The sequence below is a fragment of the Microtus pennsylvanicus genome, chromosome 4, assembly GCF_037038515.1.
Source record: "Microtus pennsylvanicus isolate mMicPen1 chromosome 4, mMicPen1.hap1, whole genome shotgun sequence".
NCBI classification, from domain to species: Eukaryota; Metazoa; Chordata; class Mammalia; order Rodentia; family Cricetidae; genus Microtus; species Microtus pennsylvanicus.
Genome location: NC_134582.1, coordinates 2393589 through 2420954, shown reverse-complemented (window position 1 = coordinate 2420954; position 27366 = coordinate 2393589). Strand labels below are relative to the sequence as shown.

The window sequence follows — 27366 nt, the reverse complement described above, 5'->3', positions numbered from 1 at the left end:
CCTATTTTCCGATGCAAGGTTTCTTTATTGTTTTACAGGCTTGCAAGCAGGACTGCTTTGTCCCTCACACCCATGCAGCTGCTGAGGGAGAAAGGCGGCCAGCTCACAGTGCAGGGAAAAATTGCAAGCAGGGCGTTACATGCCTTGGCATTACTGGATTAGGTAGGGGAATAGTTGGCTTCAAATCAAGAAGGGATTTTTTGTAATTTTCCACAAAACCACCCGATAAGGAAACTATAAAAACAAAAAACCAAAAAACAAGCAAACAACACAAAACACTTGTTTACCTAGCTTCTGATTGGCTGATTTTAGTCTTTGGGCATTTGAGAAGTTTTTGTTCTGGTTATGGCTTTTCTCTGAATATACAGGTACATGCAGAGTGCCTAGGGTGGAGTGCCTGATACATTAGACTCTCATAAAGATGGGTGCTGGGTTTAAAATGGCTTTAGTCTTGGCTCTTCATCTAGAGTTGTTTTTTTTTTTTTTTTTTTTTTTTTTTTTTTTGTAGTGGGCTTTCTTAGAACCTTTCCTCATCCATGCTGAAATGAATGTTACAAGTCAGGTCTCATGTGAAGACTTGGTATAGGCAACTACACTGTTGAGCATTCATGAGTTCAAGACCTCGTAGCAATCATCCTGGTCCTATAACTTTTACAGAACTTTCTGCCCTCTCTTTCTCAATGTTCCCAGAACCTTGTCTATAGAAAATATATTACAAATGTCTCATTTTGGGGACAAGAATTTTAGAGTTACTGTTGCTCTGCATTTGGCCCAGGTGTGACTCTCTGTAATAGTCTCTGTCTGCTGCAGAAAGACTCTTCCTTGAGGAGCAGTGAGAGCCACACTTATCTCTGTGCTATGACACACTCCTCTACAAATAGGTCCTACCTTCAAAGAGAATGAATATTTGCTGGACTTTACAGTCAAATGGATAATTGAGAACATTCAAGGCTATGCACTCGACTTGTTATCTTACTGTGTGTCCACCCTGTTAAGTTAAGAATTCAGGGTTTGGGCTCATTCTTCGTCAAACTAATGCAAGAGTAAGTTGGGTTTTGTGTTGAGTTGCTTTTGCTTTGTTGTTTTTGTTTTTCTTTCCTTAGTATAACATTTACATGTCTATGGTGATGCGGATAAGTATTCAGAAACACGTGAATACTCTTACAGTTTAACAAAATAGTAGTAGCAGGTTTTCTTCTGACATCTATGATGTTTCCTGCCATAGATCCTGACTAGTTTTACAGTGCCAGCATGAGTTCTCTTATGTTGAGTAGGCCTTAAATCCAATGAGAAAGCCATTGTTTATCATTAAGATACTTGTGTTCTTATTGCACTTTTAGACATTCCTACATTATCATGATGATGATGATGATGATGATGATGATGATGATGATAATGGTGATGATGAAGCAGGGTATCACTCTGTAGTCCAAGTTGGTCATAAACTTGTGATCCTTCTACCCCTGCCTTCTAAATACTAAATTTCAGATGTGTCCTCACATGCCTAGATTTTGTGAGGCTCAAAGTTGTCAGTGTCCTGTTATCATCAGGACAGTGCTAAGTGCCAGTTTTTGCTCCTTAGAATACCCTTCCTGTTTGTGGCCACTCAAATCAGGTAGCTCTTGCAATCTCGGGATCTAACTCTTGTTCCTAAGTTACGTATTATTTTCAATCAGTTAATTAGAAGAAAATCAAAAGTGATTATTTTTTACATTTATTACATTTTATTGAGAATTTCATACACCAATATTGTATAAACTCATGTTAAAAGTCAAAACAAATAGCAGGCATTAAATTTGCCACACTTTTATTTGTGTAAATGACAGAAAGTGGTAAGTCCTGCAGCAAAAATATCTTAGGACAAAATGTTGTATTATCTTTCAAAACAGTGAAATGTTTGAGGATAGAAAAGTGGCATGTTTTCTTTCTTCAGGTACTGTTTGGATATCTGTATAAAAAGGATTGAAACAACCTCAGCATTTATGATCATGGTTTAAAAGCATACATCTGGGTATAATTTGGTTTTTATCTTAAAACCTTAACTATCACTGTTTGTGGGGTTCAGATTCTTTTCTGACCCCTGCATGCCTCAAAAGTGTCATTAGAATTCTGTACCTTCAGCTCCTGAACTTCGCAAAACACTCAGAACCCACCTGTCAGTAATTTGCTACGACTTGGCTTCATTTTCACTCTTCTCCCTTTCTTTGAGGGAGTCTGGTGAGTCACCTTCAGCTCTCTTTCGTCCCAGAGCCGTACCTCTACTGGCAAGGCCTTTTCATTACTCTGTGCCTCTCCTGAGTGTTTACTGCTGTGAGGCAGAAATGGAGATAGGAAGGGACTATTTTATTACACTCAGTAATTACTGCCTTTTCTCAAAGCACTCTAAACGCACTGCAAATGGGTCTTCAGAGCAGGCATAAACGATTGTTTGCTTTGATGCACGGGGTGCTTGTTGGAGATTAAACCCAGGTCTGTGCACATGCAAAGAAAATGCTCGACCACTGAGCTACGCTCTCATCTTCTTTCTTCCTTTCTAGCACCAATTGGAAGTTACATGCATGCAGCATGATAGTCAGTGCTTGATAAAAGAAAGTTAATAATGATCAGGAAACATTTGGAATTACAATTAAGGCATATCCCGGTAAGGGAATGTATTCTTTTTTCCCCAAGTGTTTTCATTCTCTTTCTTATCTGCTGCTTCTTTACGAATTGTATCAGAACTGAAATTTCTTAATAGCCATAAGTAACTAAATGAACAGATGTGTTCTAGTTAATACAAACTAGAGTATGTTAGAATATCCCATATTCTAAAACCTTTGTGACTCATAACACAAAGCTCATTTCTACTGTAGGACAGATATGCTTGAAAGTCAGTAGTCCTTTTCTATGTTCCTGCACCTTTGTGACTCGTAACACAAAGCTCATTTCTACTGCAGGACAGATATGCTTGAAAGTCAGTAGTCCTTTTTTATGTTCCTGCACCTTGGTGCCAGGCTGGTGGGACAGTAAGCCAATACTGTATGATAGAGAGGATGGCTCACGGATGAGGTAATTCTCACCAGCTATGGGACAGTTACAGTACATGCTTCCCTATGGCAGCTCACAGTGTCCACTCAAGCACCAGAAGGGGCTCCCCCGGACAGAGCTCTCCTTTGTTCAGAAGTATGTATTTACTGACTACTCATGCTGACTTTTTACTGTCAGTTTATTGAGAGTAGTACAAGTATCTAATGCTATTTCTCTAATTTAAACTTATTTTAGATGTTCTCATCTCTGATCCCGGTCTCTCCATTCTCTCTCCTACTGAAATGTTTCTTCTTTGCATCAAGGCCCACTCTCTGAGTTTTCTGTCATTTGTGTGTGACCCACTGAGTTTAATTAGAGCTGCTTTGCACTAGTGTGGATAATGTTACAGAATATTTAATAGAAAAAAATAGCAGCTAATTTTAATCTGAAGTCAGATTTATGAAAGATTTAGTTTTTTGAATAATTACAACATTATTTTATACAAATGGATGCCATTTATGCATATACTTGTAGAAAAATTAACATCAATTATTAAGAAAAAAATTATCCTCTTTTAAATATTTGTGTTAGGTATATGAGCATTTTGCTTGCATGAATATCTGTGTACCACACGCATGCCTGGTGCCCATGGAGGTCAGAAGAGGTCATGGAGTTATGAATGGTTCCAAGTTGTGAGGTGGGTTCTCAGACTCAAACCCAGATCTTCTGCAAGAACAGCAAGCTACCGTAACCACGGAGCCATCACCCCACCCCTTCTTTTACTTTATAAAATATAAAAACATTTTAAACTTCAAAAACCAAGAGAGACACACAAATTGCATTTATTTATAAAACATTGTGGCATTTATGGTAAATGTATTCACTGCAGGATAACACCATTGTATAAAATCACATGAAATGTACTACATATAAATAGCAAGTCCAGATTCCAGGACTTAATTCACATACTTAATCTCAGAAAGGAGTGGTCACAATGCAACCACATGTCATAGACTCTGAAATCTCTTTCAACCTTTTTGATTCAGAGCCAATAGTTAACTTTTGACATGCATCTAAAATGTTGGTAACAAATAGTTCATTTTTCTCAAAAAAAAATGTTCATCACTTTCTTCTGAGAATCCACTAGGTAAATCAGGCACAACTCATTTCAAATTTTACCCTTCATTTCAAAGCATCTCATTTTATAACACTGAAAACAAAATTAAAGAGAGTAATAACATAACAAACAAATATTAATCATCATTTTTGAACTCCTGTTTGCATTGTTAGTCATGATACACTCTCAGGATTGTAAAGAATAGATTATAGAAGAGATTATGCGATTAGTTCTTAATTCTTTCCCAGAAGTATTGAGAACTATGGGACATATGTGACAGTATTTCCTCATTGAAGAGATATGACTTCCATCGCAATACAGTCAATCTACACTGCAGAGTTACTAGCAAGGAAAGATGGGAGCAAGCTGAGGAACGAATTGCACAGTTATCTTGAAGTCTTGCTGCAAACCTCTCCCTATATGGGGTTTTGCTCACTTTATAGCATCAATCACGATAAACAGTGTGCTTTTTGTCATTGACGATGAGTTTTCAGCGTTCTAGACTCGCATATGACTGAAGGATTATCCTTACTCTCCTCTATCCCAAGCCCTGTGATGGGGACGAGAAGTTCTCTTGTAAATAGATTACAAATTTCCACGTAGAACACTAGCTATTTATACTGAAATTATTCATATGGAAATATTTGTTTGAGCTTTATATCACCATCATATAATTTGTATTAATTAATTGAAGGAAATCATAGCCATAAGACATGGACATTTGCACTGTATATGTGAAAAATATATGTGTATCCATAGCCATCATTAGCTTTCTGCAGCTGTGATGAAGTTCTTGAGATAAACATATTTAAAGGATGAAAAGTCTTATGGTTTCCTAGGTGTGCCACTCTCTACTCAATTAATGCTTATGAAGATGTAGAATGTCATGCTAGGGAGGACATGTCAGAAAAATTGCTTGCTGGGCAGTGGTGGCACATGCATTTAATCCCAGCACTCAGGAATCAGAGATAAGTGGATCTCTGTGAGTTCAAGGTCAGCCTGGTCTACAGAGTCAGTTCCAGGACAGGCTCCAAAGCTACAGAGAAAACCTGTCCCCCCAAAAAGAATCAAACAACAAATATTTTCTTACCTTATAGCAGCTGGGAATCAAGTAGAAGAGACAGGGCTTAATATTTCCTTGAAGAGCACAAAATCAGAATCTAATTCTCTTCTGCTGGGTGTCACTGGCAAGGGGTTTTACAGTTGCAGTGGTACCATAGGTCACCAAGTGAGCTTTAGAAGATAAAATTACATCTCTACAAATCTATGAGTGATCTCATGCTGAGAAAATTGGCTGGAGCTGCAAGTGCTCAGAGATGTGCTAAATCCTAAAGAGAGACCTGGCCTTTCCTTTGCCATGAGATTCACCAGTTTTCTCTAAGAAAATTGGTGTTTAACAGGCATGCAAGAGGCAGAGCTTGAAACTAGTCTCCTGAAAAGATTTTTCGAATACTCCACACCTATCAGAGGAATAGAACTGGGGGTGAATGAGTGGTGGGCCTGGAGCAGAGGGACATTTATCATCTCTATTGCATGAAGTCCTTGAAAATGCTTCTCTTTCAAACACTGGGGATTTTTATTTTGGAATATATGCCTCAGTGCCAGATTTAAATTAAACACACACACAAACACACACACACCACCACCACCACCACCACCACTACCAACAACAATAGCATCTCTCTGTAGCATTGAATAGAAACATACGGTACCCAGTTGCCCCCTCTTGCAGGAAGTGACTGCTTACATGACCTCAGAGTTAAATTCAAAGATCTTTTGTCCTTTATTTTATTGTGTCCTATAAACTGTAAAACTCTTACACACATAGAAGAAGAAATTATACTCCCCATTTCTGCGTTAGCCAAATCGTAAATGAGCTACTTCCCTATACCAGGTAATTTCCTACTTTATTTTCAAGTTAAGTGAAACTAAAGAGGAAGAATAAATGGACAGAAGTACCTGGAAACATATTTATCTATTATCTATTTATCTGTCTGCCTGTCTATCCATCATCTCTGTTTATCCATAGATCCATTATCTATCTATCTATCTATCTATCTATCTATCTATCTATCTATCTATCTATCTATCTATCTATTGACCTACTTATCATCATTTTAAAAAATGATTTATTATGTATACAGTAGTCTCAGTATTTTGCCTGCATGCATGCCTGCAGGCCAGAAGAGGGCATCAAATCTCATTACAGATGCTTGTGAGCCACTATGTGGTTGCTGAGAATTGAACTCAGGACCCCTGGAAGAGCAAGATGGAGTCTTACCCACTGAGATATCTCTCCAGCCCCCCTATATGTTGGCTACCTTCCAACTCTCCAGCTTACCCTCTGTCTAGCCATCTCATGAACACCAATATATGTTGTAATAGGAGTGGGCTGCGTCCCGGCACCCAGGCCGCCAGCTAGCTTATGCCCTGAAATAACAACACACAAACTGTATTCTTTTAAACACAGATTGGCCCATTAGCTCTAGCCCTTACTGGCTAATTCTCATATCCCGATCAACCCATCTCCTAATAATCTGTGTAGCACCAGTCTTACCAGGAAAGATTCAGCATGTCTGACCTGGTGGCTTGCTTCATCATGTCTGGCTCTGAGATGAGCTGCATGATTTCTGAGCTCACTTCTTCCTCCTCCCAGCATTCTGTTCTGTTTACTCCGCCTATCTAAATTCTGTCCTATCAGATGGGCCAAGGCAGTTTTTCAATAGCCAATGACCTTCCTCCATCAAATATATCTGTCCTGGAGATTGTTATCTGTTTTCTCGTCTATCATATTCACATAATTTTCCTTGGCTGTGAAGATGTCTAGTCTGTATTTGTCCTCTGGCATCACTGGCCTTGAGAACACTCTAAGGTTTTCAGAGACGAACAAATCAATGAGTGGTCCTTAAGAGACATTGAGCACACCTCAGTGTCTCCTCAGGCTGGAGGGGAGGCACCTTTTGTTCTCCAGCAGAGAGGCTCTCCTTTTCTCATTTCCGCTTTACACAAAGTTCAAGCGTGCACTCATCTCAGAAGGAAACTTTTGTGTCTCCTAATTAAGATAATTTTCAAAGAAATGCATCCACACACCATAAAAAATGTACAGATGGTTGGTGAGATGACAACAGGTAAGAACTCCTGGCACCAAATATTACAACCTGGAACTCGCATGTGAAAGGGCAAACCAACTCCTGCAAGATGTCCTCCGACTTCCACAGGCTTGCTACAGAGCACCCTTACTAAGTAAATAAGTGTTAATTAATTAAATATTAAAATTCAGAAACGCACGGGAGTAGGTAACGCCAGGAATAGTGTGTTGCCCCACAGCAGCCCCTGTCTATTGTACTTTTTCTTTTTCTGAGACAGGATTTCCATGTGCAGCACTGGCTGTTCTAGAACATGCTTTGTAGACCAAGCTGGCCTTGATCTCAGAAACACAATTGCCTCTGCATCCAAAATGCTATGATTAAAATGTGTACCACCAGGTCCATTTGTCGATTGTAATGCTTTGATAAATGATTTTGCTATGCTTCATCTTCATACTCTTTCTCAAAATCAAAATAAATAGCATGATTCTGTCTAGTTGCAAAGTTAGCAACTTTACTCAATATACATTTTTTTCTAGTTAAAAGCAAGAGATAAAACTCAAAATCATTAGACTTATTCTACCTTTCTCCAATTAATATATAAGATATTGTTGTTAAAATATAATTGTTATTTGCCAATTGCGTTGTTTGCTTTATATTAGAAATAATATATTATTTTGTTTATCATGTTAGTATGTATTTCCACAACTTTAATGTTGAAGAGAATATAAGTACTTTTGTTCTCTCTCCACATTTCATGAGATATATCTTTATTTTCTTGACATGAATTTTCCACATCAAACTGTTTGTATGCATATATGTATGTATTTCAGAAATAATTATTGTGAAAAATGTGCTCAAGCAAAAACTTGTTGATTTTCATGAATTTAGAAAAGAAACAAATTTTTAGATATGTATATAATAGGCTGAATTCAAACTTTTTCATCCATTAAAAATGTTTGTTTATTTGGTAGAAATATTAATATACTGAAAAGGAGAGAAAACACTAAAAAATAGCCAGGAAAAATAGAAATAAATGCAAAGTGAATAAAAAACTGACTAATAATCAAATTAGACCAAACAACTAAATAAACCTCAATTTTTTAAAGTGAGAGCAGAGTGTTTTGACATGAAAGACCCACACAAGTGAAAACAAAACCAGAGAAAATTGCTTTGTAAACAGAGCATCAGTCCTCTTCCTAAAGTAAACCCAGAAGTCTAGGAAAAGTTGTGTCTTTAATAAAATAGATATTCACGGTTAATATCAACCCACACAATAAATATAGGCTCATGAGTGGTGCTACCATCATTCCACACTGCTGAGGAACTCAGCTGCCTCAGCACTGCTGTGTTATCACTGCTTCGGAATTTCTCGGTCTTCGGTGAAGTACATTTCTCATCTAAGTGTCCATGCAGAGGCTGGACCATCAATTCAGGCTCTGCAGACAGCCACACATCAATGACAGTGCATATTTGAAGGGAACACGTAAGGCAAGATTGGAAGGCTTTGTGAAATTCCAATCTGCTCAGTTCAGCAATCATTTCTTCATATCTATTTCAGGTAAGAATTAGCAAAACAGAAAAGTTAACAAATGTAAGCACAATATCAAAATACCCTCAAAATGCCCAAGGTCATGGGGAAGGGGCTGTAGAAATCAAACACTCAACAAGGACATACATACGCGTTAAAAACATTGTTAATCAACTTTTCATTGTTTCATTGTTCTTCCTAATTTCTGATTGTTTATAAATTTATTTAAACCATTCAACCCAGGAGGTATTTCTCGTAATTAGAGAGAGTTTCCTATGATTAACACAAAATGAACATTGGGATCAAATCATCAATTTGCAAATACAGGATTATTATACAAAATTCCCTTTTGGTTTTGTGTTGTTTTTTAAGACTGAATTTCTGTGTGTACCAGCCCTAGCTGTCTTGGAACTCCCTCTGTAGACCAGGCTGGTTTTGTCTCCTGAGTGTTGGGATTAAAAGCATGTGCCACCACTGCCCAACACGGGATTCTTAATACGCTAAAGTATCTTAATACTCTGGGTGGTGATGATGCATGCCTTTGATCCCAGCACTTTGAAGGCAGAAACAGGCAGATCTCTGTGAGTTCAAGGCCAGCCTGGTCGACAGTGTGAGTTCCAGGACAACCAAAGCGACACAGAGTAACTCCATCTCAAAAAACAAAACACAAACCAAAAAGTATGTTAATGCACATATTGAGATGTAGCAAAACAATCCTGATAGCACTTTTTTGAAAAAAATTCATCCTTATGGAGGGTTTAATATAAATACCACAAAGAAGACCAATGAAGATAATATTAAGAATGTATTCATGTATTATTTTAGGAGGTTAAAGTCAGAGATTTACAAAATCTTTTAATACAATCCTTCTGTGTAAAGTAAAATTTGTCCTACGATGTTTCCCATTGTGAAAATTTCTATTTTAGTATTTTGAAAGTAATATAAGATATTTCTGATTGCTTAAGGATTCATATTCTAAGAAAGGTCATCTGGATATCATGTCACTGATATAAATGAGTTTTTTCTCTTTCTAACGGCTGACTTCTCCCTAAAATCCCTGCCAGATTGTCTGTCTCTGACTCAACTCTCTACTATCTGACTGATGAACATCGTCTGTCAACCCTTCGTGGGGTTTTGTTTGTTTGTTTTTGGCATTCTAATTTGTGAGTTCTTCTTTGCATCCTTATATGGCTAAACTTTCCTCAGGAAAAATGATGTTGCTCTGCCTCAGACATATGAGAAACTTAACAAATGTTTATGCTTATTGGAGATGATGAAAATTCTGAAGGAAAAATCAATATTCCTTCATGTAGATTATCATAAGAAATCTACACAGGAATGTATCAGACAAAGATCCAGTCCCTCTGCCAAAGGATGCGTTTGGGCACTCATTATGCTGATTCTAAAGTACATGTTTAACTCTCTATCATTTTGTCAGTGAGTAAGCAAAGACCCAGTTTCATATGAAAGATAATATTTTAATATTACCACCAAGAAAATGTTTGTTTTCATATTTGCATAAAGCTTTGTGTTTCTCCCTTTTCTAGCAGACCTAAGCATCAATCTTCTTCTTGTCTTCACCACAGCTCACAGGGACCATAATAACATTTGACTCAGGAGTCAGAGGGTTGCTCTGTATTTCACACACAGGCACACAAATAAATTATTATTAAACCTTTGGCAATACATAATCGAACTGAAACTCTTTCCATTACAGTTACAAAGTGACTTCTGGTAGAAGAGCTGATTACAGGTGCTGAATTCTCTCCATGTTTCAATTAAAATCATTTTAGAATGTGGCTTCTCTGACCCTTCCGGCTACCTTTGATGTGCCTTAACCAAGTATTCCCCAACAAGTCAAAACCTCCGAAGAAAAGGTTTTGTGTCCGACCTTTAAGAACCTGGTTTCTTTTCTCTTGAAATGATAAAAGTGGACTATAGCAAATCGAACTTCAGAAAGTGGCTCTGTAGGCATGATGAACTGAACAGCTGCTACCCACACTGCCAACCACGCATGTCCACACTTATTGGACAACCACCAAGACCTTTTCCAATGTGAGTTTGTTTTATACAAGCACACTTCCCTCACAGATGTCTTAAATACTAAGCCTTCCAAATATCTTTCAGGTGTTGAGTGAAGTCTCCACAGAAATAGAAGCCTAGATCTTCTCAGCAGGCAGACTAGTATGCGTACCAGTTTTCAGCAAGTTCCAGTCCAGCATTTCATTCACATACTCATTACAATTTGGAAGCTTAAACAGCTGTGAGCACATTCCAAAGTTTGCCTGCCCTCATTTCCTATCTGGAACTGGTCTCAGGTCCCATGAATACTCTCGGATGTAGTGATGGGTGTCCACAATGAAAATCCATGGAACATAGATGCTGCTGATGTAATAGGCCTAGATATTTTAAAAAGATACTCATGTCTCTTTATCTGACTGATGGACTTTTGAAACAATGGACCCCCAAGAAATGAAACTTTCTCAATTAATCTTATGATAGGAGAAGGCAAAATTTCCACACAGAAGGAAACGTCTCTCTTGGAAAGAGATTGCACACAGTTCTAGCAACTTGTCAGACCGCTTTACTTGGCTCAGACAATGTCAGGGCAGCAGATTGACAGGTGGTGCTTAGAATGCATATCCTTGGCCCTCTCATTCAAATTAAATCTCATTTCAGGACCCTGAAGATGGACATAGGTGAAGAGTTCACTAGATGTCTTCGTCCCTCTTCCCAATATGACACTGAATAAGTCTCCCTTTTCTGCTTTCCATTGTTATTTTGGCTCTTCCAATGGGTTTTTGATAACTGTTGGCCAGAACTGATGGGGTCTTCAAGTTACAAATCTCAAGTTGGCCAACACTGGTAAAGAGGACTCAGCTTTCACCTGACCAGGCAGTACAGCTTCACTTTCAGATCCTGAGACATTTCTCAAGGATGTTTGTGCTGAAACTCTGATTTCTGTTCAGAGAAACCCTGTTTCTCTTAAAAACTTATGATCAGTATAAAGTGGCTTTTATAGAGGATTACATCAAAAGAGTGACTCCTGAGGGAGGATACTATTCTTTGCTCGAGTCTTCAGCTCAGAGCATGTCTGAGAGTGCTCTTTTAGTACTTCCTCAGGGTGCTCCCTGTCTATCGAATACGCTCAAGATCAAGAGTTAACGTCAATCATAAAATAATTCAGTCAACTTTGCCAAATATTATCTGAAACAATATTATCATGGTTATGTTCAGATCTAGGAAATATATGGTTCCACTTATTTTATGTCGAATTAATAAATGTCTGTCTTGTTGGCTCCTGCTTAGCTAGTTTTCTTATAGAGCCTAGGATCATCTGCTCCAGAACGATGTGATCCACAGTTGGCTGGCCTTCTGACATCAATTAAAACAGTGAAAACAATCTTCATACAAACACTCACAGAAGAATATTTACACATACTCAAAATAGTGTGGCGATCATGAACATTGGCAACACACTTGCAGATTATTCTAAATAAAAAAATGCACCATTATTTTAGAAGAAAGTGCATTTGAGGAAAAATTAGGAGATGCTTATATATATACATATATATATATAGCTAAATTATATATATAGTGTATATATAACTAGTGATTTTCTATATCCTTCTGTACCTGTATCATTTATTTTTGAGAGAAAAAAATTGTATTATACTATTTCACCTAACACTATTTTCTATTGAGAAAAAAAGTTGACAAACATTTTCTTTGTGTCTACACCCATTTATTTTGATAAGATGGAAATGGTTGACATTAGGCACCCAACCCAATATTATAAGGGAATAAATACAATTCTTTTCAGAAAATTAAAGAAAAGAATCATTGGGATTATGTAAGACATGAAGACCTAAAAGAATTAAAAGAAAATGTATATGTCATATACTAACACAATACATACAAATAAATAAAATAAATAACTTTAAAAAATGAATCACGTATTATGGGACTTTGAAGTAGCAAGCAGATTACTTTGTATTTTCAACACTATCAGTTCATAAAGTCCCATAAGTCCTAATAGTTCCCATAATGAAGATACCAAAGTGTCTTAGACAATAAAAATGTATTTATTTTTACAAATAATACATTGGTTTTACAATATTAAGAAAGTAACACACCTTTAATTCTAGTGTTCAGGGGGCAAAGGCAGAGGCAGACAGACCTTTGTTAGCTTAATGCTAGCATGATTTCCATAGTGAGTTTCTGGCCATTAGGAGTGCATAGTGAGACCCTGCTAAAACAAACAGGAAAAGAAGGAAGGAAAGAAGAGAGGGAGAGAGGGAAGGAGAGAGAGACAGAGAGAGGAAGAAAGAGAGACAGAGATTGTGTGCCATAGTTTCTGAAGCATGATCTGAGGAGCCCAGTCTGTCCCTGGATAGCAGTAATAACTTATTTAGCTCAAAGTGACTATCGAATGTAGACAGTCTGAGTAGTCAGTCTGAATTTCAACTTAATCAACTAAAGGTTTATCTAATTTGGCTGATATAATATGATTACATCATGATTTCAGTTAATAAGTACAACCTAGTACCTCATACAAATATACTTCCTTGGTCTTTCTATTGCGCAGAGGCTGAGTTAGAGTTGATTCCTATTTTAAAATTCCAATTTACTTATGTTAGTAACTCATTAAGACAAAAATGCCCATGTAGCTTGAAGTATTTTTTTCTTTTCCCATTGTCACTCATTCGTTGATCCTTTTGTTTCACTGAGAACTATGAAGATGTCTAACCATGTTTCTAGAAGCAGTATATAATATGTATGCATAAATGTGTTATTCTTGCCTTAGCAACTTTCTAGTTCAGCAACTATCACACATTAAAAATATATTCTAATATTTTAACAAAAGACACGTTTTTATTAATGCATGTGTATGCATTAAATCATAAAAGTATGTTTTTGGTATTTAAGATACACCTACAAGAAATACACAGATGTGTACTAAGTTTAAAGACCAATACAAGTTGGAATTACTTTTCAGCAGTGGGTTCTTTCCAGTGAAGAACATGCTGATCTCTACAAGAGATAACTATTTTGTGCAAATGAAAACATAACTTCCCCAGCCATTCCCAAATGTGGTTTTTGACATTATACCATTTTCCCATTAGCTACATAGCGTGGGTGTCTCTGACTCAGGGTGCTGCTCAAAGGCCCCATGCTGTCTGCGACAACATAGACCAAGGTTATGGGGCACTATCGTTCACATCACAATCATTCAATGATGTTTAATATTATTATTAACCATGGACATGCTGCTTCATCCAGGAGAACAGAATCTGTTGTCCATATTCTGATAATAATAACAATTAATAGTAATGAAAATATGAGGCAGAATATGTAACCATTGAAATACATGTAGAAGTTTCCCTCTTAACTCAGTGCTTTAGATGTCTTTCTATACATGCTTACAAGCTAAAAATTTGGCCCTTGAGCACAGATCTGGTAGGTAAAGCTACCAATTGATAATCAATAAATTATCCACTTTTCTGTCAATCTGATAATTTCCATAATGTCTAACTTACTTATTGAAGTATGAAATTTAAACATGTTCTTTCATTCCATTACATAAGGATACTGGTTTTCACACGCTAACCTAGTTCAGCATGGAAACTTTACCTTAATACGGTATTTACGTTCTGCTTATTCACACATTAAAGTGCTTTTGTTCTAGTCAGTTTATTTTGTTGTTTGTTTCAAAGGCAGTGATAAATTGTTTTGGATATTTATGTATTACCCAAAAGAAAGCTGTTTAATTAAACAGTTATTTAAAGATTTTAGATGTGTGCAAGGCTTTTTCTTCTAAATTAGCACACTGCTCTTGCTCTCAGTCAGCTTCGGCTTTCTTTTGTTTTCTTATCCTTTGTTGGCAGGTTTGCATCCAATCCAGTCTTCTCCATAGCACAACACTATGGTACCTCTATGGCAGAGTCAACCAAATTCAGACAATATCAGAGTAAAATAGCTCTAAAGTAAGATCGCACTATTTCTGCTGAGTTAAACTCACAAATATGCTAGGAAAACAGGGCTGCTGCGCCTTTCGCAGGCTTCCTGGCAATGCAGAGCATGCACCTGCAAGTTACAATTTCCAATGAAGTGTAGGGCTGAAGGAATTCGGAATTATTTTATAGTCTATAGTGTTCTGCATGTGTGTTAAGCAGGCTACATTTGTCTCTGAGGCTTTTTCAATCAGTAGCCTGAATCCATGACCCATGGCAAACCTTTGCCCTCAGCTAAACGTATGCTGTGTGTTTCATTTGGGCCCCCCTCCTTTTTATTGTGCCGATTGGACACGCACCGTATCTTTAGCGCATAGGTCTTCCATTCTAGAAGGAAAGAGTCAAAAACACGAGTCTTCCGAATCACCTATCTGAGAAGATAGGTCTCATAGGACAGAAGCAGAACGACAGAAATCTTCAAAGGGAGGAGAGACAGGTGTGGCGATGTCGGGAGGGAGAAAAACAGGCACATGCTATGCTCTAATGAACTACGTGGACTGACTTGGAATCCCCCACCCAATCGTCGGACAGAAAGGCATACTATCCAAGACAGAGCAAAGATATTTGTAACGATGCTTTCAAAAAGTCAGAGTATAGAGTCCACATTTAAAAGTCGCCTGGCCTTTGTGCAGTGGCAATATGTATGTCCCAGCCCAAAGGTTTTTGCAAATATTTTTGAGGGTCATAATAGCACATGATAACCCACTAAGCATACATCCTCGTGGCAGAGTTACACGTTAGAGGGGTAAGGAGCTGAAAACACAAGCATGACTACTTACTGTAAATTACGAGGCGAAAAAATATTTAAAGACAAGCTTGTAGCATTTCTGCAGGCTCCGGAGCTGCTTTAGGGGCTGGGGTGAAGGAAAACAGCCAACAAGCCTCACCTTGGTCCCTGTGTACTCCCCCACACTCAGTAGGTTTGTTTGCAGTATGTGGCCGGAAGGCTCCAGCGCCCGTAGATGGCGCCCCTCGTCCGTGCTTGCGCGTCTCGCCTGTCTCCAGGCTCAGCTCCGAACCCCGCGAGTCTCCCCGGGTCTTTACAGCCCAGAGACTGCGATTTAATAAAGACGCGCCTTGGCACCGCGCTCCACAAGCCCCGGGGTTCAGAAAAGCAGACACATCAGCCCAGGCAGGAAGAGCCCCTTTAAATCTCTGCCAAAAGCTGACGTTTCACAAACGGGAGATTCTGGAATTGCAGTTTGAAAACCATTAAATTACCAAGCTATCTCCTCCCTTTACAAAAACAATACTTTTCTTTTTTTTCCTTCTTCTTCTTATTTTTTTAAGTGCCCGTCCCCCACCCCCTTTAATTATGAAAGTGGCCACTCCGATCAAGATTAACACTTGGAAGGACTTTGGAAAAGAAAAGGGATCTGGAAGAAGAAACACATCTGGTGCTTCCTAGGACACCTAGTTTTAAGAAGGCACCTAGGAAGACTGCGCTGGGTGTCTAGGTGAGAGCCTGAGGCGGGATTGGCCAGGTACGAGGAGGGAGTGCGAGAAAGGGGCTGTGGGTTCTAGGACTAAAGAAGTGGGGAGCTCCGGACTTTGCTCTCTGGAGTCTGGGTTTGGGGGAAAGCAGGACTCGGGGATCTTGTTAATGAGGTGCGCGGAGTGCGCACGGGCTGCTGGAGCACTTGGGACTCGGAGAAGGCAGGCTGCGCGCGGTGGTGCGGTTCCTGGGCTCGGCGCGGGTCTGCAGAGCGGGGAAGCGTGCGGGTTCCAGACAGGGCGGTGCGGGGAGCAGCGGGGAGCGCAGCGCTGTGTGGGGCTCCCTGGGCGCGTGGGGCCGGGGCGTGGTGCGCTTGCAGAGCCGGAGCGGACCGCGAGGAGAGGCGGCAGGGCGGGGCGGCACGGTTATTGGCCAAGCTCTGGGAGAAGGGTCGTGCTCCGAGGTGTCCTCCGCCCGCTAGCTCCGCTTGCCTCATTTTCTCTAAGCAGAACTACTTCGCGGACCTCTATGCTCGCCCATCATGGATGTTCCAGGTAACCCACACCATCCCTGAGCTCCGGGATCTGCTCGCTAGTTGCCTTTTTGTAGTGCTTTACCAGAACCTTGAGTAATGTTAGTGCTGGGGGTTCAAGGGAGAAGAGAGGAGCGTCGGCGGCGGAGTAGGGGGTGGGAGGTGGTCCGCTATCCTTTGTGTAGGAGCTGCAGACAGGATATTTATTGAAACCCAACTTCTCTTTTCTTAGAAAGAACACTGGAAGAGTTGCTCGGAGAGAGTGGGCGGCGAGGGGAGGGTTCTTTCTGTTTGTGTTCCTGGGCTGGGTATTGGAATGGCCTCTCTGGTTTAGCTGAAGAAGAGGGGACCGGTTAAAGTGCCAAGCCGCGTAAGTTAGCAGAAAGATACTGAAGAAAGGGAGTGGGGTCCAGGGACAAGAGCCTGCAAATGAGGAAAATTCGGAGGATCTGGTGCTAGAATAGGCTGTTGTTTTTTGCCAGAAAAGAAAAAAGACTCTACAAGGCTCTCTCCTAGGGGGCTTGCCAGTGACTGCAGGGACATTGAAAGTGGGTGTTAGAATTTCGCTCCTCACCCGCCCCCATCCCGCCTTTCTCTGTTTCTGTCCTTTCCTTTTTCTTTTTAATCTCATCCACCCAAGGAGTTTTCTGGAGTTTTTTTTTCCCCTTTCGGGGGATGGGGGCGGACTCTTTTTATACGATAAGGAGTGTTTGAAAATTTCTTCCTGGATAGAAAAATAGAGGAAAAGGGGGGAAGGCAGGGAGAGGAAGATTTTCTCCTTGTGGTTGTTCAGAAAGCCACTGAAAAGAAGATGATGAGGCATCATTTTTGCTTTTTACTTTGACTACATTCATTTCCGCCAGTTGTGTTGGGATGAGTAGGCAGGGGGCGACGGTGATGACGCTGTCTTAGAGGTCCCCAACCCTTTTTACCAGGTCCTACAGAATCGCAGCCCAGAACCGCAGACTCCGCGCATCTTTCAGGAATCTGTTTGGGTGGGCTGATTGGTGCGCCAGAGCTTTCTCGTATCCGTTATGCCACATCTGGGATGGGGATAGCTTTGGAGGACCAAGGGGATGACCACCCGGAAGGGACTGGAGAGTATCAGGCACTTGCCCCCCTACATACATTCCTACCTAAGGATTCCGGTTTTTTGCCCTGACAGGTCCGCTGGTGCCTTCCTTCTGAGAACCATTTGGCCTTGACCACCTGAGCCGGCGACCCAGCCCGGAGAAGACTCCCACTCCGGTCCTGCGTGCTCCTGTGTGCACTCGAGCACTCCTCCGGATTTTGCGGGCCTTGACGTCCTCGGGGCGCCCCCCAGCCCAGATGCCCGCGCCTGGCCGGGGCCTCCGAGGGCCACCGCTGAGCATGCCCGGGCGTCGGGGGGCGCTGCGCCAGCCAGCCAATTTTGGCACCAGTTTGGGGGCGGCGCTGGCCCTGCTGTTGCTGCTGCTACCCGCCTGCTGCCCGGTGACGGCTCAGAACGACACAGAGCCCATCGTGCTTGAGGGCAAGTGCCTGGTGGTGTGCGACTCCAGTCCATCGGGGGACGGCGCCGTCACCTCTTCCTTGGGCATTTCTGTGCGCTCAGGCAGTGCCAAGGTGGCCTTCTCCGCAACTAGGAGCACCAACCATGAGCCGTCTGAGATGAGCAACCGTACCATGACCATCTACTTCGACCAGGTTAGCAACTAACATGCTTACCTGCATATGAGTGAAGGACCGACCCTTGTGCCCAGCTAGCTAGGGCTCCCTGCATCTCCAAGAGCAATGCCAGCCAAACTGGTTTCACTCCTCTGCCTTGCCCTTACCTTGTTGCTCCTTTTACTACTATGCTTTCCTGGAGTCCCTCTTGAACACATTGTAGAGTTTGTTTTTACACACCAGTTCTCTTGGCAAGGATTACTGAGAGAGCTGTAGTGATCCCCGGGCTTTCCAAGGGTCTGGTAAAACTGAGATGTGAAATACATTTTCCTGAAAGAAAACATAGTACATCTTCCCTTTTGCTGAGGGCAAGGCAGTGAGTGTTTAGGGTGAGCAATCTTCAGACACCTGGGAAGAGGGGATTCCCTTAAAGATGCTACATGTAAGAAAGTTTCTCATTTAAAAGGGAGTCTGACAAAGGGTGAACCTACTGCTTATTTTGTGGGATCCAGTGACAAGATGTTAATTTTCAACAACACCAAAAAAAAAAAATAGTGGGGAAAATGGGGAAGACAGCAAACATTGTTCTCTGCTTATATACAAAAATGAAGTGGCCATGTATGTGCTATAGACAGGAAATAAACTTTTGCACGGTGTGCACACTGTGCATTCAAATATACAGGCACAGCATGAGTATAAATTTAACAAGACAACGGCTCATGACTTACGTGGCTTTAAGCCACTTAATTTCTGGCCTCTGGGCCAAGAAAGGAAGGCTTGGTAAATGTTTCTCTGGGTGGTGACCTGTGTAGTGCTCTCCCCTTGTGATTCTTATTCGTCGTCAGAAATTGAAAAGATGAGAGTGGTTTTCATACGTTTCTAGCGAGCTAATGCTCTTGCCAAAGGGCTTTGTGTAAAATGGAGTCCTGAACCATCGTTGGACACGGATGGAGCTACTATCTGCTGGTTTTCCCTCTGTCCAGAAAAGAGTTTCCTAACCCATTAATAGCCAACGCGCACACCTGGTCTCTTTTCATGCTCTTATATTCATTTTCAAGTCAGATTTCCTTTCATTATTTCCAAATAATACAGCATGATGCAAGCATAAATACAATCCATATTCTTCTTTATACAGTATTATTTTGCTTTTATTATTTTCAATTACAATGTCCTACGGTCTTTTCAGATACACTGATTTGTGGAGTTGTCAGGGAAATTCTGATACAGGGTCAAATCGTCAAAAGGAATCCTGTTTTTAGCAGAGGGATTAGCTTTGCTTGGTTCCTGTTGCAAAAAAAGGAGATGGTAAGTGAGAGAGGTCCTCTGCTAGAGGCCTGGCTGGGTGTCTTTTCATTCACATAAAGCCTTCAATTTACATATTTCCAAAGTTTAAATCCACACTGAGGGGCTGAGCTGGAGAGAAGAGTGCTAGGGAGTGCTTCATTCTCCAGTGAAGCACCTTGTGCAACAGGGAGCACAGACATCAGAGGAGAAGCAGTGTGTGTGTGTGTGTGTGTGTGTGTGTGTGTGTGTGTGCCTGTGTGACCCCTGCTCTGGAGTGGGCTGAGGTGGTCCTCACAGCGTGGTGAATATGCAGACTTCCCCAAGCCACGTCGGTGGCAGCAATACTTGGCAGCAGTTCACTTTGCTCTGGGAGTTTGTGTGGTCTATGCCATTGTGGACAAGTAAGGAACAGCCAAGGCAGTGGATCTTTGCTTTCTGATCAGGGGGATGGACAGTCCAGGGTTCTGGTGTGGTTAGCTGTTTGTGTTGTAAACATAAAACACCAGTGGGCCATTTAACTATTTTAATGGAGCTGGAGTTTTGCAGGAGGAGATACAGGAACAGGATGTAGACAAAGTAGCCAGATTCTATTTTGAACAGGAGGAGAGTGAAGTGGGCAGCTCCATTCTCTCTCTTCACATTCTACTATGACAAACCAGCAAATCTTGTTTTTATTTGAGGAAAACTGCCTTCAGGGCCACCGATCCTCTGTTAGTAGCTAACTGTGTTCTCAATCTTACCTGCTATGAAATTTCCTCAGTTTGGACTAGGAGTGTTCATGCTACCTGTTTAGTTCTCTTTGTTTGTTCAAGCTTTTTTTAACACTCAGCCAGGAGAGCAGCACTGCTTAGAGAAGCATGAATTCGAACACGGCAGTCAGTGTTTGTTGACAGAACTCATCACCCAACACTACCTATGAAGCACCTAGTGTATACTGCTAGAGTTTGGAAGACCCTGGACATAGATAAATCTCTCTCTCTCTCTCTCTCTCTCTCTCTCTCTCTCTCTCTCTCTCTCTCTCTCTCTCTCTCTCTCTCTCTCACACACACACACACACACACACATTACACAGATCTCTCTTAATCGTACTCAAGTGAGCTCATGGAATGGTTTGCTGTTCCACCCACTTTTCTCTCTCCATTCTGAATGAAGTGTTAAGTATTAAACAGAGCATCATGTTGAACTCCCTATGACCCCTCTTCTTTAAAAAAATCGGTTGAATTTTCAGGTCCCTTCTTAGTTTTACTGTCTCCCATCTCTCTTCATACCCTGTGTATCATCACACAAATTTGCATATACTATTTGAATGTATAATTGAAATAAACTTCCAAAGTTTTTATTAATTAGAAACTATGAGAATACCTTTGGAATACATTTCTGACATTGAATATTTTTTGATTTGGGTACTCTCTGCTGCTTGCATTGTTTCAGTAACAATCTGGAATTAGTGGGGCCTATTCTCAGTATCAATAAGGCAGCTAAAATTGGTGGTTACCTGAAAGCACGGAGGAAAGGCAAGCCTCCTAAGGGCATGCTGTGTGGGTACCTCAGTATGCTGTTCCCTCCTCTGTTTCAGGTTTTAGTAAACATCGGCAACCACTTCGACCTTGCCTCCAGTATATTCGTAGCACCACGCAAAGGGATCTACAGCTTCAGCTTCCACGTGGTCAAAGTGTACAATAGACAAACTATCCAGGTGGGTAGGTTTGAAAGTCGAGCCTTCGAAAGCTTGGTAAATGAGGGGTTGGCCTCTGAGCCATCTGGAAATCCTCTTTCCGGTTCCACATGTGTGGCCTCCAAAATTAGATGGGGGTGACAGTCTGTAGGGGAGGAAGAGAACAGGATGTGGGACAGAGGTGATTTCTGATCCGCTGAGCCTTCCTCTCTGCCTTGATAGGTCAGTTTGATGCAGAATGGCTACCCAGTGATCTCCGCCTTCGCAGGAGACCAGGATGTTACCAGGGAAGCAGCCAGCAATGGTGTTCTGTTGCTTATGGAAAGAGAAGACAAAGTTCATCTCAAACTGGAGAGAGGAAACCTCATGGGAGGTTGGAAGTACTCCACATTCTCGGGCTTCTTGGTTTTTCCTCTATAGACATGGAGCCGTCCTGATGGTGGGAAGGTTTCGATCCGGACCCAGGGATCTGTCCTCTATAACACCTTGAACTTGTCTGAGTAGAAAGGCTTGGGCTGACCTCCATCAGATTGTTGCCGTTGAAGGATGATTTTCTTCTAAAGCTCCAGTATTTTCTTTGACTATTGACAATTCCTCGGGAACCTGGCCTCTAATTAGTTTTAGACGACAAGGTCTTAAGGAGAAATGAAATTATCGATTTGAGCAATTTGTACCTGTGATTGTAAAGTCGATATCGGATTTTATTGTTGGAACCATTGACTTACCTTCTATTATTTGTACATTGTATCCTTGTCCTGATGACATAGATGCTGCTGACCCTCAGATGGATTGCACGCTGCAGTCAGGGCTTTAAAACAAGAGCCCAACAAAGAACCACCTACCAGACAGTCCTTGACCTGTGTTCTCTGTGTGTGTATAGCCTTAAGAAAAAGAATGGCTTCATTTTCATTCTGTAGCTAACCCCTGGGGTTTGGGGAGGATTGGGAGGGAGCTGGGCATTGGGGACCTGTCAAAAGTGCTTTATCCTCAGAAGCAAATTTTGCACGATTGGACTGCAACTTTTGTTTTGTGTTGTCAGTAGTTTTCTTTTTTCCTCTGGAAGCTTTCTTTTCCTTCGTCAGGTTTTACTCCTCAAACCTACCTAGTTTTTCATGCTGGGGTCCTGGAGAGAGAAAAACAAAAACTAAAAACAAAAACTTATGTTCAGTACTTGTATGAGCTCAAACAAGATAAAACAAAATCTGCATACTTTATTTTTGAATGCGAGGAAACCAGGAAAAAAAAAAGAAAGAAAGAAAAAGAAGTCCTTCTTTCCAAGTAAGAACAGCAAATAGACCATTCTGCATATTCTTTCCTGGAGTCTCTCTCAAAAGCATCTTCAAACTTACAACCTGGATTTTATTTTATTTTAATTATTTTAATTTATACCCTGGGATCCTTTAAGAGTCTGGCATTCCTCATTGGTCATGAATCCCTTAAAAGTGGAGCTGAGGTGGCCAAATCCCCTCATTGCTTTCCTGCTTGATGTGTCTCAGTGGTGACTTAGATCTGCCTCTGAGTGACCACACAATGACCAAATGCTTCAAAGAAAGAGGACCAGCACCTCCTCTTGAGTTGAGGGATGTTTGACGCTCTGTGGATGAACACCTGGCCAGAAGCCACCTGGACTGGAAGTCACAGCAGTTGAAGGTACTGACTGCTGTAACCCATCAGTGGTTTTTCCAACCCTGCTTGATTTGGCATCTGGTGCAACACTACTATTCAGTTGCAGCCGAGAGAACTGGTGCCGTATGTGTGTGCCAAGGAAATGTCACTAATCCCAAAGCAATCAAAGTTGAGACCTCAAAGTGGATGTCAGTGTGTCCTTTGTGTAACAATGTAACCAAAATATTGACGATAAAACTCATAATTTAAGATTCAGAATAAACGGGTTTGATGTCTGTCTTGCTCTAGCCCCTCCTCCTCATCTCTATCAGAATGATGGGGAGGTACAGGATAAGTACCAAGGAACTGAGCATGCTCAGTTGATTCTGTGATTCTTTCTAAAGGACACACACACAAATACTGATGCAGCTGTAGGTCTCTGAGGTTGGTCACTTAGATATATTCAGTTTATATTTAGATTATTTTTCAAAGAGTAAGATTTTGGAGGAGAGAGCTAAAAGACAAAATTAAGGGTTATGAGGTTACTAGTAATATCAGAAATTCCAAGATTTGAGAAAGCTCAATTGCTTTCAACTTGGGTGTGAGGATGAATTTAATGGTCAAAAGGCAAGTGCAGGAGACGCTGCATAGTTACAGTTGGATTAAAGTCCTTAACTTTCTGTACTAAACAGAAAAATGAGGTAGGATGAGAAGCTTCATTTTATTAAGATGATGTTTTCTTGTGAGGAGGAAAATCAACCACAAAGCTTTTGGGGTACTCTGACTCTGAATTGAAGGCATATTTCTTAGTGTGAACTGTGTTTATTGATGCTGGGAACATAAACCGAAGGCAGATGGAGTGTGTGTCCCTTGTGTTTTGTTATTCGTAGATATTTTAATTCTCTTTCCCTCGTTTCCTTAACTCCATGCTTAGTTTAAAATGAGCAAGAAAACCTCATTTGAAGACACTATTACATTGGAAGATGTAGGAACCCTTGTTATTAATATTTACATCCTTTAATAATACATAATGCACATATTTCATTGTATTTATATCTTTATCGTGTACAGATTGCCACTGGGTAATACTGCCTCATTAATAAGTTATTAAATTAACCAATATAAATGTATTTTGGGAGTTTATTTTCTATTAGAAAATCAGCTATCTCCTGATGATTGTACCCTCAGCCTTCTTTCTTTTTGCACAGTGTGAATGCCAGAAAGTTCATTAGTACATAGCCCCCGTGGTGATGTTCTGAGGTAGCTTACTATCTACTGCATCTGCCTGGGCGATAGCCCTATAGAAATAATGTAGATGTATTATTTTCTTGAGAAACGGAACTTAGCTAAATCAAGTTATATCAAATAACAGAAGAGTTATAAAATACATCAATTAAAAGAATACCTTTCCTGAAATTTCAATTTGCTTGTGACATCCTTGAGAATTGTGACACTCCCAGTCTTGTTTCAGAAGAAACAGTTGACAGATCAGAAGTTAAGGTATGGGATTTTTGTTTGTTTGTTTGTTTGTTGCTTGTCTGTCTGTTTGTTTGGATTAAGAAAATTTGTCTAACATTTCTAGACAGAGCTCAGCATCCATGGTTCCTAGCCTCAGTGTTCATATTTGCAGAGTCAATACTCAGACTCTATAGTCAGTCTACCCAACCAGGCTGCTGAGAGAACCTCACAGAAGTTCTTGGAGGAGGAATGGAGAGCACGGGGTAATAGGCGGGGCTTACAGCTGGAGGACTGTTTTCATAAGAACTTATTTGTCAATGCGCTGCTGTAAAGACCACTTAAAATAAATGTCTGGCAGGAAGGTGATTGTGCATGGAAGTGTATTTCCAAAATTCTCAAAAGACCTCTAAAGCTATAGTGCTATAGCAAAGCTTCCCTTAATTTATTTTTAGGGATAAGATAATATCAAAATACGTACATCTGAAATTATTTGAATTTTCAATTACGTCATCTGGCTGTCCCTTGTGATTCATGCCTCCCCTTGTCTTCTAGTATACACTGCCAAATCTTATAAAATTATATACTGATAGCATTTTCATGAAAGCAGCATAGATAACAGCATAAACTACATACAGCTTTTGAATATTATCTTTTTTTCCTTGACAAACATTAGCTTTCTTAAGCTGTGAATACTTTTCAGGAAGTACTCCTTTCTTAGCTTAAAATATATTCTCAGTTGATATATCACACTCACAACTGAACTCTAGGTCCTGAAAGATTATGTTTAGCATCTGTGTTTCCTGAGACATTTCTGTACCCTAGCATTTCTGTTACGTTTTCGTGTACAGCATAGATTCATCTACATTTTTATAGTGTGTGCTTTCTATACCTGCTCGTATCAAAGCTGGTTAAGAAAACAGGTTTTTAATACTACCATAAAAACTCACCCCATATAGAGATTTTATAGATTTATTTACTTGCTTGAAAAGTAAGACTTAGTTCATTCAATTTATATTGGACTTCAGAAGAATTTTGAAATATATATTTTAAAAAAGACCATTGCTGAAATCTGAGCTGCCTCTCACATTTCTTAATATCCAGGAAACCACAGTGGTCACTTATTCAGAGACTGTTATGTAGCATAGATACCATTGCCTTTGAACACAATAACAGACACTTTATTTTAGTGATGATATAATAAAACCACATCGATTATCTATGTTTTCCTGGGATGTAGGAATATGTAAGAGAAATACTTGACAAATTATCTTCTACTAGCAAAACAAAGCAGGGTCGCTACATCATGCTTCAACTGTAGCGAGAAGAGCAAAGAATATTCTACCAATTATGTGGTCATATTTTCCACTCTATTATTATTTTTGTAGTATTATTTTTTTATTGATTTTAAAGAGACAAATACTGATTTAAAGAGACAAAGATGATGTTGATGCTAATAAAATAGTATGTGTTTAAGTTCCTACAACATAAGAAGAATATAATAATAAGAGCAAATACAGAAATGAATGAAAAACTCATGCTGTTTTTAAGATGGTGTAAAGATAGAAACAAGTTGCATTGAGTTATTCTAAAGAGTGATTTTCTTCATTGGGTAGAAGTACATGTAAAGAAGAGTAGCAGAATATTAAGTACAGAATCACAATGAGTTTTGATGTTTATGCAAAACAATTTCTTTATCTTGATATTTCTAGTAAAATAGAATATAAAATATTTTTTAAACTTAAGAACAAATCCTATAAATTCTCTGGAGAATTTAAACGTTACTTTTCTTAGCATTTATTAAGAAATTACATCAAATATCCTGGAGTAAGTTAACATGCAAGTGTCATATTGGCTTGAGTCTTCTATTTCATTGTGTTCCTTAACTCTTCTCTGACATACTATGAGCTAAAGAGCCACAGACATTATCCAAGACTGTATATCAGGCTTTCATTTAAAACATTTTTCTAGAGAAAATGCACCAAAACATATGTTTACTGCTTTGCTGGTGGAGACCAACAATTAAAAACCAAAACATAAAACACACATATATACATATATACACACATATATGCTATTATTTATATACACACATAGATGTATACATATGCATATATATATATATATACACACATGTATATAAATGCTACCTTGTAATACAGATATCCATGACATAACTGGACAGAGTCAATGTCCACAGCCCTTCTTCCCAAGACATCAAACTCATGCAATAAGAATTTAAAGATTTTGAGGGGGGAAAAAGCTTTCAGCACACTTATCACATCTCTGGGCCTCTATACTAATAATATATCAAAATATGAATGCTCAGTAAATGAGGTTCCCTCACATTTCCAAACCCAGTAGGATCACTTGCAATTTGTAAGGGCAAAAGCCACATGGTTTTACCTCCTGCAGATCGTAGCAGCTATGTTCCATCTTCCTAAGTGGGCTCTGCTGTGTATCTCCATCCCTGGAATCATTTAGGTGTCTGCAACCTCATATGTCATCATCTTCATCAGTTCGCCCACACACACTCAGTGTGCAGTGTAAATGAGATGCTTGACAACTTTATTCGGAAAAGAAATCTCCATTCCCTCTCTTTAATGCTTACAGCAGGACTCCCCAGGGTTAGAACGCTGCCTTGAACCCCAGCTAGTCTCACAAATGGAAGCTTCTTACTAATGAGGCAGGACTGCCCTGCAGCCTGAACAGCCGTGTCTTGGTCTTTATGACCGTTCCATCCCACGCTTCAGCACTGCTGATTACCATGTATGACATGGACATGGCCAACACTTTGGAATGTTGAACTACTATTTTGATCTTCTTAACAGTATCCTATTTATTTTAAAAATACTTATATCAACTTCTTTAACCATCAGAATGCCCTGGGATATAGACTTTCATTTAAGTTCTTAATGTTGCGATCAAGAAATGAGTATTTATTGTGATTCTGAATACATCTTTATTATGAAACACATA

At 40.0% G+C, this 27366-nt stretch overlaps 1 protein-coding gene across 5 annotated transcripts; it reads left to right on the top strand.

The window, feature by feature from the left end:
- The first annotated feature begins 15702 nt into the window (after positions 1-15702).
- On the top strand, positions 15703-23240 carry Cbln2 (cerebellin 2 precursor). Of its 5 annotated transcripts, none has more exons than XM_075968115.1 (4): positions 15703-16211; positions 17887-18407; positions 21229-21348; positions 21550-23240. In XM_075968115.1, exons 2-4 carry the CDS (start codon positions 18051-18053, stop codon positions 21745-21747), a joined length of 675 nt encoding a protein of 224 aa, XP_075824230.1. In that variant the 5' UTR covers positions 15703-16211; positions 17887-18050; the 3' UTR covers positions 21748-23240. The 5 variants fall into 5 exon arrangements, with proteins under 5 accessions (XP_075824230.1, XP_075824228.1, XP_075824226.1 ...); XM_075968113.1 differs by having other exon boundaries at positions 15703-16238; XM_075968111.1 differs by lacking the exon at positions 15703-16211 and adding an exon at positions 16366-16743.
- The last annotated feature ends 4126 nt before the right edge of the window (positions 23241-27366 follow it).

Excerpts from the sequence above, each read along its gene's own strand:
- Cbln2 (XM_075968115.1), top strand. The coding sequence starts at position 18,051 with ATGCCCGCGCCTGGCCGGGGCCTCCGAGGGCCACCGCTGAGCATGCCC. Across the intron at positions 18,408-21,228 it reads TGACCATCTACTTCGACCAG|GTTTTAGTAAACATCGGCAA; the intron begins GTTAGCAACTAA and ends CCTCTGTTTCAG. Across the intron at positions 21,349-21,549 it reads ACAATAGACAAACTATCCAG|GTCAGTTTGATGCAGAATGG; the intron begins GTGGGTAGGTTT and ends CTGCCTTGATAG.